General features: G+C 39.8%; 1 protein-coding gene across 8 annotated transcripts in view; it reads right to left on the bottom strand.

Moving 5' to 3' along the window:
• Window positions 1-15,131, bottom strand: part of nbas (NBAS subunit of NRZ tethering complex) — a 183,114-nt gene that overhangs the window by 136,580 nt on the left and 31,403 nt on the right. For all 8 annotated transcript variants that reach the window (XM_034144125.1, XM_034144126.1, XM_034144127.1 and 5 more), the window contains 5 exons: window positions 9,371-9,449; window positions 6,683-6,787; window positions 5,994-6,130; window positions 2,175-2,258; window positions 468-621 (listed from right to left, as the gene is read on the bottom strand). In XM_034144125.1, coding sequence (XP_034000016.1) covers window positions 468-621; window positions 2,175-2,258; window positions 5,994-6,130; window positions 6,683-6,787; window positions 9,371-9,449 — 559 coding nt within the window. The remainder of the gene's footprint in view (window positions 1-467; window positions 622-2,174; window positions 2,259-5,993; window positions 6,131-6,682; window positions 6,788-9,370; window positions 9,450-15,131) is intronic.

The raw sequence follows: 15,131 nt of genomic DNA, 5'->3' as shown, positions 1-15,131 counted from the left end.
AGATAGGATCAAAGTGACCTTGACTGATGGAGGTTGGCATCATCTCCCGTCACGTTTAAAAGAGCAATGTGCAACGGCAATTATCTTTACAATGGCCAGATGTCTATTAATTCATGTTATGCTGCTGTCCAGTTAAAATAGTAGAAGGAACCTTAGCAGCTTTTAATCTACAGGAAGTCCCCTGCTTATAATAATATATTTTTTTTTTAAAACAATGTACGCAAAAAAAATTAAATAAAAAGCTTTTCCAACAGAGGAATATTTACCAACATTTTGTATGCTGTTGAACAAAATGTAAATATCATAAAGCAATTTTTTAACCACATACCTTATTTCGTGAATCTATCCAAAAAATCATCCTAAAAAAACATTGACTAGCCCGGATGTGATAATGATAACTCATTTCCGGGTTTAGGACTCATTCCTGCACCACTCTATTGTTTTTTGCCATCATTAGATGTGGGTACCTGTCTGGAGCAGGAGTCGATGTCCATAGCTCGGGTTCGGTACCAGTCGGTCAGCAGCTCGATGGACGGTGTCGCCGTGCGGAACCTCAGCCTGTCTGTAGTCTCTTCGTACAGGAAACTGTCGTCATCAAACAAGTTCTGTTCCAGCATCGCTCTAAAAGGAAAGCATAGAGGGAGAGTGTGAATGTGTCAATTGACACACTTTAAAGTCTTTTTCAGTATAAGCATCAGCCCTTTTCATAAAAGTGTCAATAAAATGTGAAAAGAACTTGCACTATCAACTGAATTGCAGGACCATCAGATAGCCTCATGAAGGCTTAGTAACAACATAAGTTTCAAAATCAACGAATGCATTATTGATCAGGACTAAATAAGAAGGTAGTGCTCAGAAAACTAAATGTATTTTTGAATTTATGAACGATTCAAAATCAGCAGGGGCTGTAGAAACAGTGATTTCTCCCTCTTTCTTTGTCTCTCTTCTCTCTGTGGATTGCTATAATGGGGGGAATGGAATTAGCGCCAAAAGTTGTATTTAAAACCATAAAACACAAGCAGGCTGAGAAACCATATACTGTCTTTCTACCAATCTCCTATTCTCTTTTTCAGCACTACGGACAGCGCCACATCTTCAACCTACTGTATATACACAACAAACACCTTCAATCATTGGGCAAAGAAAAACAGGTGTTGTCGATCAGCTTATGTTTGGCAAGACTTGACCAATCTGATTAGACTATGAAAAATTCTTATTCCGACACCTCACTAAATATTCTACAAACATAAATTGTCTGTGTAACCAAAGTCGGATATTGCAAATTGCTCTGTGCCATCGTGCTTCATTTGAGTAGAAAATCAATTAAAAACACATTTGCAATGGCCGATATCTTTCATTATCATTAATGGGTACTGTGTTTTATTCTAACTCGGTCCCATATTTACTCGCTGTAAATTGCTGCTGTAAATACATTTCGCATTTTCAAAATGAGCGTAATATATTCATAAAGTATTTTCTGTTTGCAGTAGCAACAACTGGGCTAGAGGCAGAGAGGACGCCAGCTGAGAGTGAGACTAACTCAGCGTTGATTTGGGTCTTCTCATGGGATTTGTCAAAAATAACAAACACATTTGAATATCAACACCTTCATCCTTTCAGGCGGAGGGTATAGGGTAAGAGTAGTAAAAAATACGAAAATATTAACGATAGAAAGAAAAATAGGGAGAATGTGGATATAAAATTGCAGAAAACAAGAAGTGTGGGTGTCATAAACACTGTCTTACACACTGCTGCTGTCATACAATCGCAGCGTTCACCCTGCAATCCCCAGCCAAACACACATAGCACAATAGCCAACTGATATAATGACTCGACACCAAAGAGCACTAAAATTTGCTTGCTAAACGAAATTGTAAATGAAGCTGGCCTCCCTACTGCAGCAAGCAAATTGCGTAAATTGGCAGTGCTACAATATTTGGTATTAGTTTGTTATGGTTCTGCTTCACATTTAGATAATAAGATGTCATGTTTTGTTTCACATAATGATGCCAGCACTCTGCAATCTGGCCTGTACGGGGGAGCATGGATTTGAACAGTTATACACTGCGAGAGTATTTGTTATCATGGGAGATTTGACTCTCACATCAGGTGATTTCAAGTATTGGTTTGTTGAAACCCTTGATGTGATGAGAAAGGAGATCTTCAGTGTTTACCTGCATTCCTCCACCTCGCACCAGTCCATCTCTCTGTGTCTTTCTTCGTCCCATGGAATCAAAGCCAACTCGTCTCCATCCTTGCTGAGTTTCAAAGACAAAGAGACCAATATGTTAAAAAGAAATACAGGAAAAAACTCTACAAGGCAGAGCATGACATAGCAAGGAGAAGAGATGTATTCAATTAGAGTAAAAAAGGTCAGTTTGTGGAAAAAGCATAATCAAAAGCTAATATCAAAACTCAAACCAATGACTAGCCAGGCTTCAACAATAAAAAGCACACCAGACCTAAAATGGCAGCTGATAAATCAGCAAAGACATTTACGGTCTCAAACTAAACATGGTCATAAACAACCGAGACATTCTGGTGAGAGGTAGCAGCATATGGGAAATGGAAACAGCGGCGCATTATAAGCAAAGAACGGGAGAGAGAAAAAACTAAAAAGCACAGCAATAAACTATTCAAAGAACTTCGGAAAAAGAGTCGGAGTCGTGCCTCGGTTGTAAATAGCCGGGACATTTATTTTCTAAACGCCGTGTTGGTGCTAAGCTTTACTCCTTCCTGGTCTCCTTGAGTGTGACAGGTCTGACAAAGATAAATAGGGAACACACGAGAAAAGAAACCAAAGTGAAGAATGACTCTGTAACCTCGAGTGTCAGTGCTGACAAGACTCAGACACTAACACCCACACGACACACGCACAGGCACACCAACTGGGATAGTGGCGTGCTCAGAAGCAGTTTTATATCTTATTTTAGGATTCATGCATTTTGCCCTGTTATCTATTTGTCTTTAGACAGAAAAATATGTACTGTGGCTGTAAAACTCAAGGAGATAGCGCGGGCTACAAATCATCTATAGCTTTGGTGCAGTTAAAGGCCGAGTGCACTCGCGCTGCTGCAGTTTTTTCTTTTTTTTTCTTTTTTTTTTTTAATACGGCCATAAATTCTACCCAATCACAAAAATACATAAGATGTGTCCGAGTAGCGGATGTGATTTATGTCAACGCGCAAAAGAGGGAAAACTTCTACCAACGTTCCAGCACGGGTCCATCCATTCAGATTGGAGTTTTAACACCGAGAAGATAGAGATCGAGAAGTCTTCCCCTAAAAGTGAACTTCTTTCCCTTTTTTTTCTGTCGTTCCCCATCTCCCTGCTCCTCTTTCCTCATTTAAGACAGCCAGGTTAGAGGGTGGAGAGTAAATATTGGTGTGAGAGCTCGGATATCGATGGGAGGAATGAATTATTCCGCGCCCGCTCCCCTAATCTACTTCATGTCAGCCTGAGAGAGGAGAGTGAAGAGAGGAGTCTGGGGGGAAATGGAGATGCAAGGCAAACTTTGTGCTAGTTTATTTTTATTCCAAACCAAGCTAACCCTTTGCCAGGTAGAAGTATTCCTCAAAATATCACTCTTCTGTATTCTTCAACAGGTCCCATTGCAGACCTGATCGATGTACAACAGGAGAATATTTTCCCCTTTCAGTGTAGCACAAGATTTTTGTATATTGCAAGTGAGCTCCAAACAGATGGCGTGAGCTGACTCCTTCTGCTGCAGTGGAGGAGCGGCGCGCTGCTGGGGAGGAGCGGTTGGTGCTCACAGGCTGGGGGAAACAGGAAACTGCCCCACAGCGGCAGAGCCATGATGGATGCTCACTGCAGAGCCACAGCCACCTGACCTCCATACAAACTTAGACATGGCTAACAAAAGGGAGCGGTGTTGGCGGTGTGCGTTTAGGTATATCCGGGAGCCATAGGAATAATCATTTGTATACATTTATATTTATTTTAACTCCAGGGGACATTGTATTCATGTGTTTCTTTAAAGGTCACCTATTAGGAAAAAAGATTCGCTCTCTTTTTGTCCTGACCCATTTATATAAAAACCTGTCTGAAAATGAGCTGATCAGATTTTGGCCACTTTATGATGTCATAACAATTTTTTGGCTTGTGTAACCATTAGCCAATCACCAACCAAGGTAACCCCCCCCCCCCACCTTATCACCTGAATCTCCTCCTAGAGCACCATTGTGTTCTTTTTAACCAAATATCTCTCAGAGGGGCGTGGGGAGGGGCTCCTTATTTTCATCTAAAGTAACAGACAGAGAATCAGCACGTTTGAAACAGGGCTGGAACAGAGGGGTTAATGTCATGCTACAATGTAACACTTCAGAAACATGTTTTGTATATATCTGAGACCTATAATATATTGATGAAAAACAGTATAATAGGGGACCTTTAAATAAATGTATAATTGAATACATTTTATACTGGCACTGAATATATAGGAGTAGACGGGAATAAGTGAAAATGCAGGGGAGACGAGTTAAAGGTATCAAAAAGGCAAAAGTGGATGGCAGGCTGCACTCATCAGTAAGTCACCTTTACTAGTGAACCTTAACGGGGTGAGTAATGACTTCTTCCTCTCCGAAACACTCCTCCATCATCTCTTTCTCACACATCCCCCTTCAGCGCGCCTCCAATCCCAAAGCAGAGGTGAGAACTAGAACAAAACCAGTGCACCCACTGCCGCAAGTGTTGTATCCTTTTAAAGTGTTCAATTTTGTTTGTGTGTAAATTTAGAAGAGGCAATTAAGTGTTGCTCCTTTTATGCCATTGCCGTGTTTGCAAATGCCCTTAAGCTCTGTGGGTACACATGTGTAATGTAAGAAAAGTTCCCGCTGTGTGAGAGAGAGAACAAAGAAAAAGAAGTGAGAAAGACCTCCGAGTGCACGCTTCAACGGAGGTGTAATTCCAGATTTGGGTGCTTTTAAATTTGAAATGTAGGTAGGCGTTCGACGACTGCGTTCCAGAGAGGTGTAAATGTTAATTTGCAGACATCCGAGAGGGCGCCTGTCCCCAAAGTAAATGGATGTATTTTTACACTGCTGCTTCTATGTTCGGAGAGTGAATTGTTGTAGAAAAAAAGAATTAAGAACGAATGGAAGTATAAAAAAGGAATGAGTTTCTCAGTTTGGCTGCATTTCTACATGTTCTTTTCTATTGATTGTTCACTTCAATTTCATTTTTAGATCAGAGTAGACTGATTTTATTGTCCACTTAAATGGAAATGTGTCTGTGGCTTCTCCAAGGACAGGAAAAGTACATACAAAACACATCATATAGAAATATACAAAAGCACAAATGGACCTTTAGCAGCAATAAGTTATAAAAGAATAATAAGGAAAGCACATTTAAAATAATAGCAGCACTCATGATTCAATGTGTGTGTGTGTTGACATAACTGTTGTGGACAGATATTTATTTGAAAACATCCGTGGTGACAGTACACAGCCTTGTGGTACCCCAATATATAAAACAAGCTCATCTGAGTAAACATTAAAACGTTCTGAGGGTGCTGCTGAATCGCATGTTTTCTGACTCGGCAGCTAAGAAACAAACACAGTTGTTTAATTTCACAGTTTGTGAGTTTTGTTTTGTGTGACTGGCACTTCAGATACCCAAATGTATGGGCACAAGCACTGAAAAGTTGAGCTTTACATGATATGTCCCCTTCAATGGATTTATTTTGTGCCACAAAAATTGTACATCGGATTAAAATGGTTTATGTTTCTTCGGAATTTGAACATAAATAATCACCCTCCTGTCAGTATAAATACACAGGGTGCAATTTGAATAACATATTCTTTCCATGTTTCCTCCACAGGACTCAAATGAAATAGCACCTATTTCAACATGAAGACAGGAAGGCAGCAGCTTACATGTATTTTTGAGCCCATTATGTCAGGACAAAACCAATCATTTCCCCGTTTTAAGATTTTTTTTTTGAACAAATGCGGATGTGCATTTGTGTTACTAACCGGGCTTCAGGCAGCAGGGTGGTGTACTCGTGCGGGGAGGTTGTTTCTGGGAAGTTGTGCAGGATAGCTAATCGATGCTGGAGGAGTTCGGCTCCGTGATAAGTGAACAGGATGTCCAGAGCCTGCACGTTACTCTCCTGTAGGTAAACACATACATGACAATAAATGAATACATACTCAAAGGAAAAGCACAAACTTTATGACAGTCAGAAACTAAGCCGCTATTCTAACACAATATATAAAAGGGGAAATGGCTGCAAAACACTTAGAAATAATCAAAGAAATAAACACAGGTGCCAGTATACTAAATAAACCTAGACAAAACGAATGTATGTCAGCAATAAATCATACCTTGATGAAGGTTATAGTTACGTTTAATTATACTACATTTGTTTCGTGAGTGTGTGCCACATGAATGCAAAACGTAAATCTACAACAGCTGCAGACGTAGATGTAGTCCTCACTGAGAGTACATGGTGCTCCTTTTACTATAGCTGCATGTGAATTACAGTATGTGGGGTTTTTTGTAGATGTGTTCAAATGTACCTTCTGAATTTCAAATGTTGGAAATACAAACAAATGACACATTTCTGCATTTTGCACACAAAGAAAGTAAAGACATCAAATTGTTTTTCTATTTTATAAGAAAAAGTTTGAGAACTAGAAAAACAGCAAGAGCCTTATTTTACCCTGGCGTAGTTTCTTGCTGACAAAACGATATTTTGACTGCGGAACTTCTTGAAGAACTCCGCATCATATTTCTGCTCCGCTGCGTGAGGACCGCCAAGTATCTCCTGAAGAGTGTAAAGCATGAGAGAGAAAGAAAAAGAGACGAGAGGAATTAGAATTGGGGAATGCAACGGTGGTTCATAAAACAAGACATTTGTGAATCAGAGGGTTATCTTTACAGAGAAAATAGTGCGAGTAGAAAGTCAAACGAAGATGAGACGACAAAAAAAGAGCGAGCAGAGGATGCGACGGCAGATGAACGCACACAGACAAAGTCAACAGAGATGCTATTTAACTTCTTAGCATGCAGCTGTCGTGTCCTTTTAGTCGAAACCATCAGAGGCAAGTACGAAAGTGTGTGAGTGTGCACACGCCTGTGTCAGGAGGGAACATTTGTTGTCCTGGCCTTTGGCTCAAAAGGATTTATGCATGTCTGTGTGTATAAAATATCTGTAGCATCCTCTATGCCAGGATGAGTGTGTGTGTGTCTTTGTGTAGATGTGTGTGTGTGAGACTGCGTGTCTGATGGATGGTCCTTTGAATGGCCCGTATGCAGACAGAGCCAGCCAAAGTCAGGATGATAAAAACCCTAATATCATATTCATAGACAGCCAGAGAAAATGGATTGGGGCAAAAGGAATCTGACGAGGGCTACAGTTACCATGACAATGTCCGAAATAAAAAAGAGAGACGTCACTCTGTCTGAGCTGAATATGAAGCAGGCATCTCTCCTCTCCTGCATGGGAGAAAGTACGTCCCATTCTCCCGTGATTTATTGTGGATGAAAAGGGCGTGCGTGTTAACATTATTCATCGTAAATCTGAAATCCAGAGTGTTAAGTGGGTGCAAGTGTCAACGTCCCACTTTAAGCATGTAGCTATGTATGCTGCACTGATGCTTATCTAGGCCTATTAATGTTAGAGTGGAACCATATTTCCTTATGTCAAATTTTCTTCCCAGCTAGTGAGTTACCAAACCTTCATTCTTTTAATTATACACTTCACATGCCTCTCACGTAACTATCTTCTCCAACTTTTCAATATTTCTAAAGAGATTACTGGGGTTAAGAGAGAGTATCAATAAAAGGCAGATGAGAAAAGCCTCTGTGCTTTGGGGGGATTCGATATGAAAGGAAGAAAAAAAAATGTTCAGTTGCCGCTGGGAAGACAACTAAGTAATGAAGAATATTTTCAATACAAACGTAGTGTGTCTCTTATGCAAACATGTAAATAAACACATCATATAATCCTTTAGTGACGCTTACATTTAGAATGATCTGAATAGTGGTTAGCAGTACAAATACTTCTTCCCATGTAGTTTCACAAAAGGAAGCCTAAATTGTGTATGCTTGATTTTCTATCATACAATAGTCTGGAAAACATCCATTCATACTACACTGAGACCGCCACTCAACACACGATTAGAAGGAGTTTCAATAATAATGGACATTACTGACTGTTCAATATGTATATAATGTATATGAATGCAGAATCTGCATGCAATGGGACAACATTTTGGAAACGTTCTTTTTGCAGTCTGAGAAGTATTGACCAATCGTCTTTGAGAGGGCTTTGAATGCAAGCGGGTAAGCTGTCTGTGTGAATAGAAAAGAGGCATTGACCGTAATGTAATTCCATTGGCTAATGTCCAACAAAAATGTGTTTTTTTTTTTTTAAATCAGACTGTAAACAATCAGAGGTGGACAGAAGAAAAAGTCTTGACCTGGATATTCGCTGAGTACACCGGAAACCTTCAAAATTGTAGCCGTTTCCCCCAGAGGATAGTCACATATCTAGTGTGTTCTGAATTGATTCAATCATTGTATTTCTATAACAATTCATCATTTCCAGACCAAGAAGGAGCGGGCTCTCATAGGGCAGGACTATCTTGTCTCGTCCATACCGTGTTTACACTAGAGGCATTTCAGCTGCGTTTTAATCCCACACCTATCTGACAGAATGGATATGCTTTCATTTCAATTACAGCTGTCTACACAGGCTACAACAACTATTACTCTTCCTGTATAACCATGACCTACAACGTGTGGTTAGGCTTGAAATCTATTTCCTCACATGCTACAGATGTACAGGTGTAGTTGAGGCTGAGCGGATCCAGTGTAGACAGGATGGTACATTAAATTAACAGCAACACTAGCAGACATCTACAATCGTAAATTGAATGGTTTATTTTTGTAAATGTATGGTTTTATAATTATAATTTTTTATATAGATCTGCTAGAGCACAAGGTGTTGTTTAACCAATTAAAAAATAAATTGGATAAGCATTTTTCACTAGATAATGAAAAGTCACAGAAAAACAATTGATTGAGATCTTTATCTCATTCCTTTCCTATTTTGTCTAGTGTGTTTTTGTATCTTATTTTCCATTTATTACAGCATTCTATCCCTGTTTTAATGTGTATTCTGCCTATTTACCCTAATTGTAAAGCAGTTGGATTTCTAATATGAAGGCTGCTATGATTATTTTTGTTGTTAATTAAATCAGAACATGAATCCCTAATTGCATTAATTGGGGCTTTTTAACTCTGCTTTTCAATGTGATATTTCAGTATAATTTCAGGTTGTGTAATAACTACGTCCTATGTGATCCAGAAATAAATAAAGTGATTTGAGATAAACAAATGTTACCTCGTATGTTTCGAGCCGGTCCAGGTAGGAGAGTAGTTTCAGTCGGCTCCGACACAGCTCCTTCTGCTCCAGAGTCAGCCTAACAAAGCAAATGTAAACACTTTAATCAACAGTATGCTGACACAATCTCAACACTGCATTATTACAATTTGAAATGCCGACTTAAATAATAAAATGGCAAGATCTGAAAAGTGCTTCAAACTTCAACCCTGGCCCACACACGTCACTAATGCACACACTCTAGTTTTAAATGAACTGTAAATTGACCCTATACAGGCGACCCGCAGGGACCTATATAACAATGCTGTGGACTGGTGACTACAATACCACACAGTGCCCTCTAGACCTAATCATTTTTCTAAGGGCCACAAATCAACTCCTTATGACCACAAGAGCCCTTTGGTTGTTATGTATGGGACGCTAGTTGTCAATGAGGTGAGTGATTGCCCTGCGAGAATCAAATCCATTTTCAATGTCATTTAATCACAACCATAAATAAATTGGATGACCACGAACACCAAGGCACAAGGCTATATAGGATCTACCTACAATTCAATCACCCGAGGTATACCCATGGGAAAAGACCGACGAGGCCGAGTACGACAGTTCACACGGTAAGATAAAAAAAAAAAAAAACCCACATATTCACACACCTCCAAGAATATTCCACAAGGAAACTACCTGACCATGTGGAGCAGTGCCGAAAGCTCCCTAGGAAAAAAGCTTGTCCTGGATCAACCGCAGTGTGACCACAGGAGAGTTGACCCCTCCACCGCCGTCTTAATCCCTAATCCCTCATTACAGAGTGCGCTATCAGGCCTTATCAGGGTTCCTCTACACAGACTAACAGAGATTAACACTGGCTCAACACACTCTCTGGCACATCAAAGAGGGGCAGCTTAGCACTCGAACCAGTGGTAATTATTGCTTTGCTCTGCCTCTTCAGAGAAAAAAAAATAGGAGATGGAGCAAGGAGAGGGGAGAGAAGGAGCAGATATGAGAGGAGATGTTAGAAAGCTATTTTAACCTGTCTGTTCTTCTCTCGGGTTTCACATGATGACTCAATCCAACATAAAGTGACTTCAGAAGCAGAAAACAAGGTGACAGGCTGTCCTTCTGTCAAGGTTTGATAAAACTCTTAATTTACTACAAAAAGGTTTATTAAACTAAATGTAAAACCTGTAAATGTGTGTTTATAACCTTGTGGGCCACATAGCTAATGTGTGCATTAGAAGCAAAATTGTAAGGGCTCTGGAGAGAGACAAAGGATAGAATACAATATTTGAATTTCAGCATGTGCATCACTAGTGCAAAGACTTTAAATGAAAGTCGACGTAGTGACCGTTGCGTCCCCCATTGATTTGAGGAGTGCGTTTTTTGAAGCCCTGAGTTTGGCATTTTGGCTGTCGCTATCTCTGTTCCTTGGAACCAGAAGTGACACAAGGGTGGAGCAAAGTATAACCTAACCAACAGCTCAAACAGACATGTTTTACAAATTCAAATAAGCCTTTACGAACCGAAATCACACTGTGAAAGGGTTTATATTGTAATACGAAAAATCAGACCATGCCGCAGTAGCAAACTGTCTATCAAAATCAATCAATCAATCAATTTGACTCGAAATGGGACCACAACTATTCATTGAAGATTGTGATGTATTGTAAATACTTGTAAGTAGCAATTTAGACCATAAACTAATCAGGAAAATGTTAACTGAGGTAATAAATCAAGTGAGAAGTAGCCGGGTTATTTCATAGACCTCTATACAATCAGACGTCTTTTAACAAATGTCACCCCCTGCTGGAAATGTTCATTTAAGGTTCTTCCGCATTCGCTCATATTTGTGTAATTGTTCGGTACGTTGGTTTGTGCCTATATCATTACATGTCATTCCAATACAAATGACCAGTTACGGAATCAATAACAGCAATTCATTAAGACATCTTAATTATTTTGTCTCTGAAGTGCCCATTAAAGACAAACACCATTACGGCATTGTGGAAATGCTGGCAGCAGGTCAGAGTTGGCTGAATTTAGTAAAGGTCCATGGCTTTTGCTTCTCAATAGCTAATCCTACTTCTGAATTTCACAGCTGTACAAGATAAACAGTGTGTAGACTGTTACACATACAAATGGGCAATTTGGCAGTACACCAAAAGGGTAACAGAGAGCCTGCGCCTTTGCAAAAGGGTTATTTATATTAGTTCCCTGAATTGCCCTTACATAAACAGTGACTCAAGGGGAAACCGGGGGGTAAAGTGGGCCATGAGCGAAAACAAAAAAAGCGACACATCTGAATGGAGATTGAAGAATGTGAGGTTTAAGATGTAATGTGCCCGACTTTAACTGCACTTTAGGCCGTTACCCATCATTGCACACACTGTCTAATGTAAAGAGACTGAACCCTGATTGCCTCAAGGTGTGTGTGTGTGTGTGTGTGTGTGTGTGTGTGTGTGTGTGTGTGTGTGTGTGTGTGTGTGTGTGTGTGTGTGTGTGTGTGTGTGTGTGTGTGTGTGTGTGTGTGTGTGTGTGTGTGTGTGTGTGTGTATCTTATATTTCAAAGCCATCAGGACTTCAGGTTATTACAATCAGATGGCATCACGCCTCCATCTCTGTACTAACACCCTGAATATGACCGTACTGGACAGAGATTGAACCGCATAAACAGGACAACGCAGTCGCATTCATGTACACACACACAAGCGCACACACACACTCTCACAGAAAGGCGGTGTGTGATAAAAGCGATTATCACACAGTACGAAGGGGATAAAATTGGACTGCATAAACAGACAAAAACACTTCTGCACATGTCTTCACATGCGCTTGGATGCATCAGTAAAGCACACACACACACACACACACACACACTGCTACTGCAGGAGCAAATGAGAAAATGAAACTTCTGATTGAGGTCTGAATCTGATCAGATAACAACATAAACACCTTGCAGCAGACTGTTCACTAGCCCCCCTTCTCTTTCTCCTCCTTTCACACACACACACAGACACATATCTAAATACATTACTACTGCAGTACTGTCCATCTTGCTGTTGTATGCAGAAAGTCAGAGCAGCAGATATAACGGCCCTCGGCACATTCTGAATTATACTTTATTATGCACACAGACTGATGAGAAGAAGCGAAAAGATAAAACTGTCTGCTTGAAGCCTAAAACAGTTTGAAAAACAGACTGGAGCATGACAGTTAAGAATATGAAGCAATAACAGAGTCCTGAGGAAGTCTGTATTTAATGTGACAATACATTTCAGGGTGACTGAATACAGTGCAAGAAGAGCACAGTGTCTATAAGGGTAAAGCTGGTAGTAACAAGAAAGGATGGAGAAGGAGATTATCATCTATCATTCATTGTTATGAATTTTTTAACAAAATGTGTGTTTGCTTAAAGGGGATTAACATTGTCATTGAGATGGTTTGACTATGAATATTGAAAATGTGTCAAGAACAGTCAATAGCTACCTTTAAGAGTGACTTAAACTAAACTATTCAATTCAATGATATGATATGATTGTGTATGATTATAGGTGCTATGTCATAAGTCAGCATCAAGACAATATACCACTAAGGTTGAGTAACTCTTTTTTCCTGGAACTGAAATCTTAATTCCTTTTTTAGGTTTTGTAGAAATAGTTACTGGATTTAAAAGGTTTTAAAACTGGCCCAATTATGCTTTTTGGGCTTTCCCTTCCCTGTAGTGTGTTATATAGGATGTTGTGCATGTGAATGGTCTGCAAAGGCTACAATTCCAATCACAACAGAGCCAACCAATCGGAGCAGACTGGGTTCTCACTTCAGCTTACATTTGTACATTACACATAAAGAATGATCACCAATCCAGTGACTTCGATGCAGTACTTTTTTTATAACACTGGTATTGGATCGTTAGCCGAACCCAAAGCCTAGGTACCATTATCAGGACTGAAAAAGTCTGATCAGTGAATCCCTATTCTCTAGCACACACACAAACACAGACAGCCACCTAACACGCAGAGGGACGAAAGCTGCACTTACTGTCACAGTCAATAGTTAAATACAGCCCTTATCTACGCACAGGATCATCACACACAAAAGCACATACAGAGCAGCTGTGATCGATACTAAGCCATTTCTGTAATGGTGGTGCAGTTAAAAAGAAATTAAGAGAATTATTATCTGTCTCAGACCTTGGCTGCAGGCCTAAAGGCAACGTGGGCAGATCATTTAGTGAGGGGCTTTGCTTCACCCATATGCACACACATTTACATATATATATATACACAAATATTTTGGGCACAGGTGTAAGAGCAGCCTGGCAAACACTATAAAAAACGAACGTAATGTAATGTTTTGCATTAATATTTTTAATGCTATGGATTTTCTAACTCACTCTTATCTTTTTTTTATCTTCCATCTCCTCTTTTTCAGCCAGAGACTACAGGTCCGCAATAAAGCTAAATAGTTGTATTACCCAATGAGCCAAACAGAAAGAAAATCAAAGGGACAAAATACATTTAACAGTGAGCTGAGGGGGAGATATTAAATTATGTTTCTGCTCCTCCTCATTCAGATGCAGACCGGAGGCTCACTGGTTAAGTATCTGAGGTGAAGAGAACAAAAGAGACGGCACAATATAGCTACTGAAGCTAGAAATCCTTGTAACACAGTATAGGTATGCCGTTTTAAAAAAGGTGCATCATTAATTTCAGAGCATTTTCTTGGGGTTACATCTGGTCTTTTCAACAGATGTGTTTAACATGTGTTAGACCTGATATTAAACTTAAGAGTGTTTCATGATACATGGGTATGTGTATGTGCGTGTGTGTGTATGAGAGGTGATTAGTTAACACTAAAGGGTTTTTCATTAGTCTTTCCCTGGGCACTCAACAACAAAGGCATAAATTACCTCCAGCAGATTACCCACTAATCTCCACCAATGTGCTCTCCCTCTCGCTCCCTCATCCTCATTAATGTCCCTGCCTTTATGATCCCCGCTCTCCGGTGTGCGACCTAATCAAACAATCAGTGTTAAATTTGGCAGCCCCCTCTGCCATTCCCTCATTGTTTCCTCGTCTGCGCCTTAAATACCGTCACCACAATCTCTCCTTTCCCACAAATGGCAGTGGCAGTGGCTGCCCCTGTTATTATATTTCATACTTTGAATAATAATGACTTAATTTAGGCTCTAGCTACAAGGCGATACACACAGGCCAGCGGCAGGTTTCCCTTAGTGAGATTTCAACACCCACCTAACACCTGCTACCGAGGGCTGGAAGCTGGTGTTGAATTCTGGTGATGCAGACTTTAAAAATGACAAAAATATTACAAATACCCTCCAACAGTAAAGTGACAACACTAAGAGTGTAAAGCAAAGAAATAGGCACTGTGTAGCCGTTTCAAGGCACAGCAAGCAAGCATTTAGATGTTTAGAAAATAAAAAATGTACCATCTTAGTTAAGACTGTAAGCATGCTAACATGTGCTAGTTATGTTTTTGTTAATGTGGTCATTAACAAACATATTGAATGAATTTCGAATTGATGATGACCACAGTTAAAAGGCTAGGGGATCCAAAATATACCAAATCAGTATCTGGAAACCATGAATCCTCTCTCCTGAATTCATGGTAATCATTCCCTAGTTCAGACATTTTACCATTAGCCAAAAATGTCAACATCTGGTAAGCATGATTATCGGCACAATATTTGGGGCCAATCCATCAAAATAAATGTTGACCTACTTCACTTAAAGGTAGGGTAGGTAAG

The sequence above is a fragment of the Trematomus bernacchii genome, unplaced genomic scaffold (genome assembly GCF_902827165.1).
Source record: "Trematomus bernacchii unplaced genomic scaffold, fTreBer1.1, whole genome shotgun sequence".
NCBI classification, from domain to species: Eukaryota; Metazoa; Chordata; class Actinopteri; order Perciformes; family Nototheniidae; genus Trematomus; species Trematomus bernacchii.
This window is presented reverse-complemented; position numbering and strand designations above follow the sequence as displayed.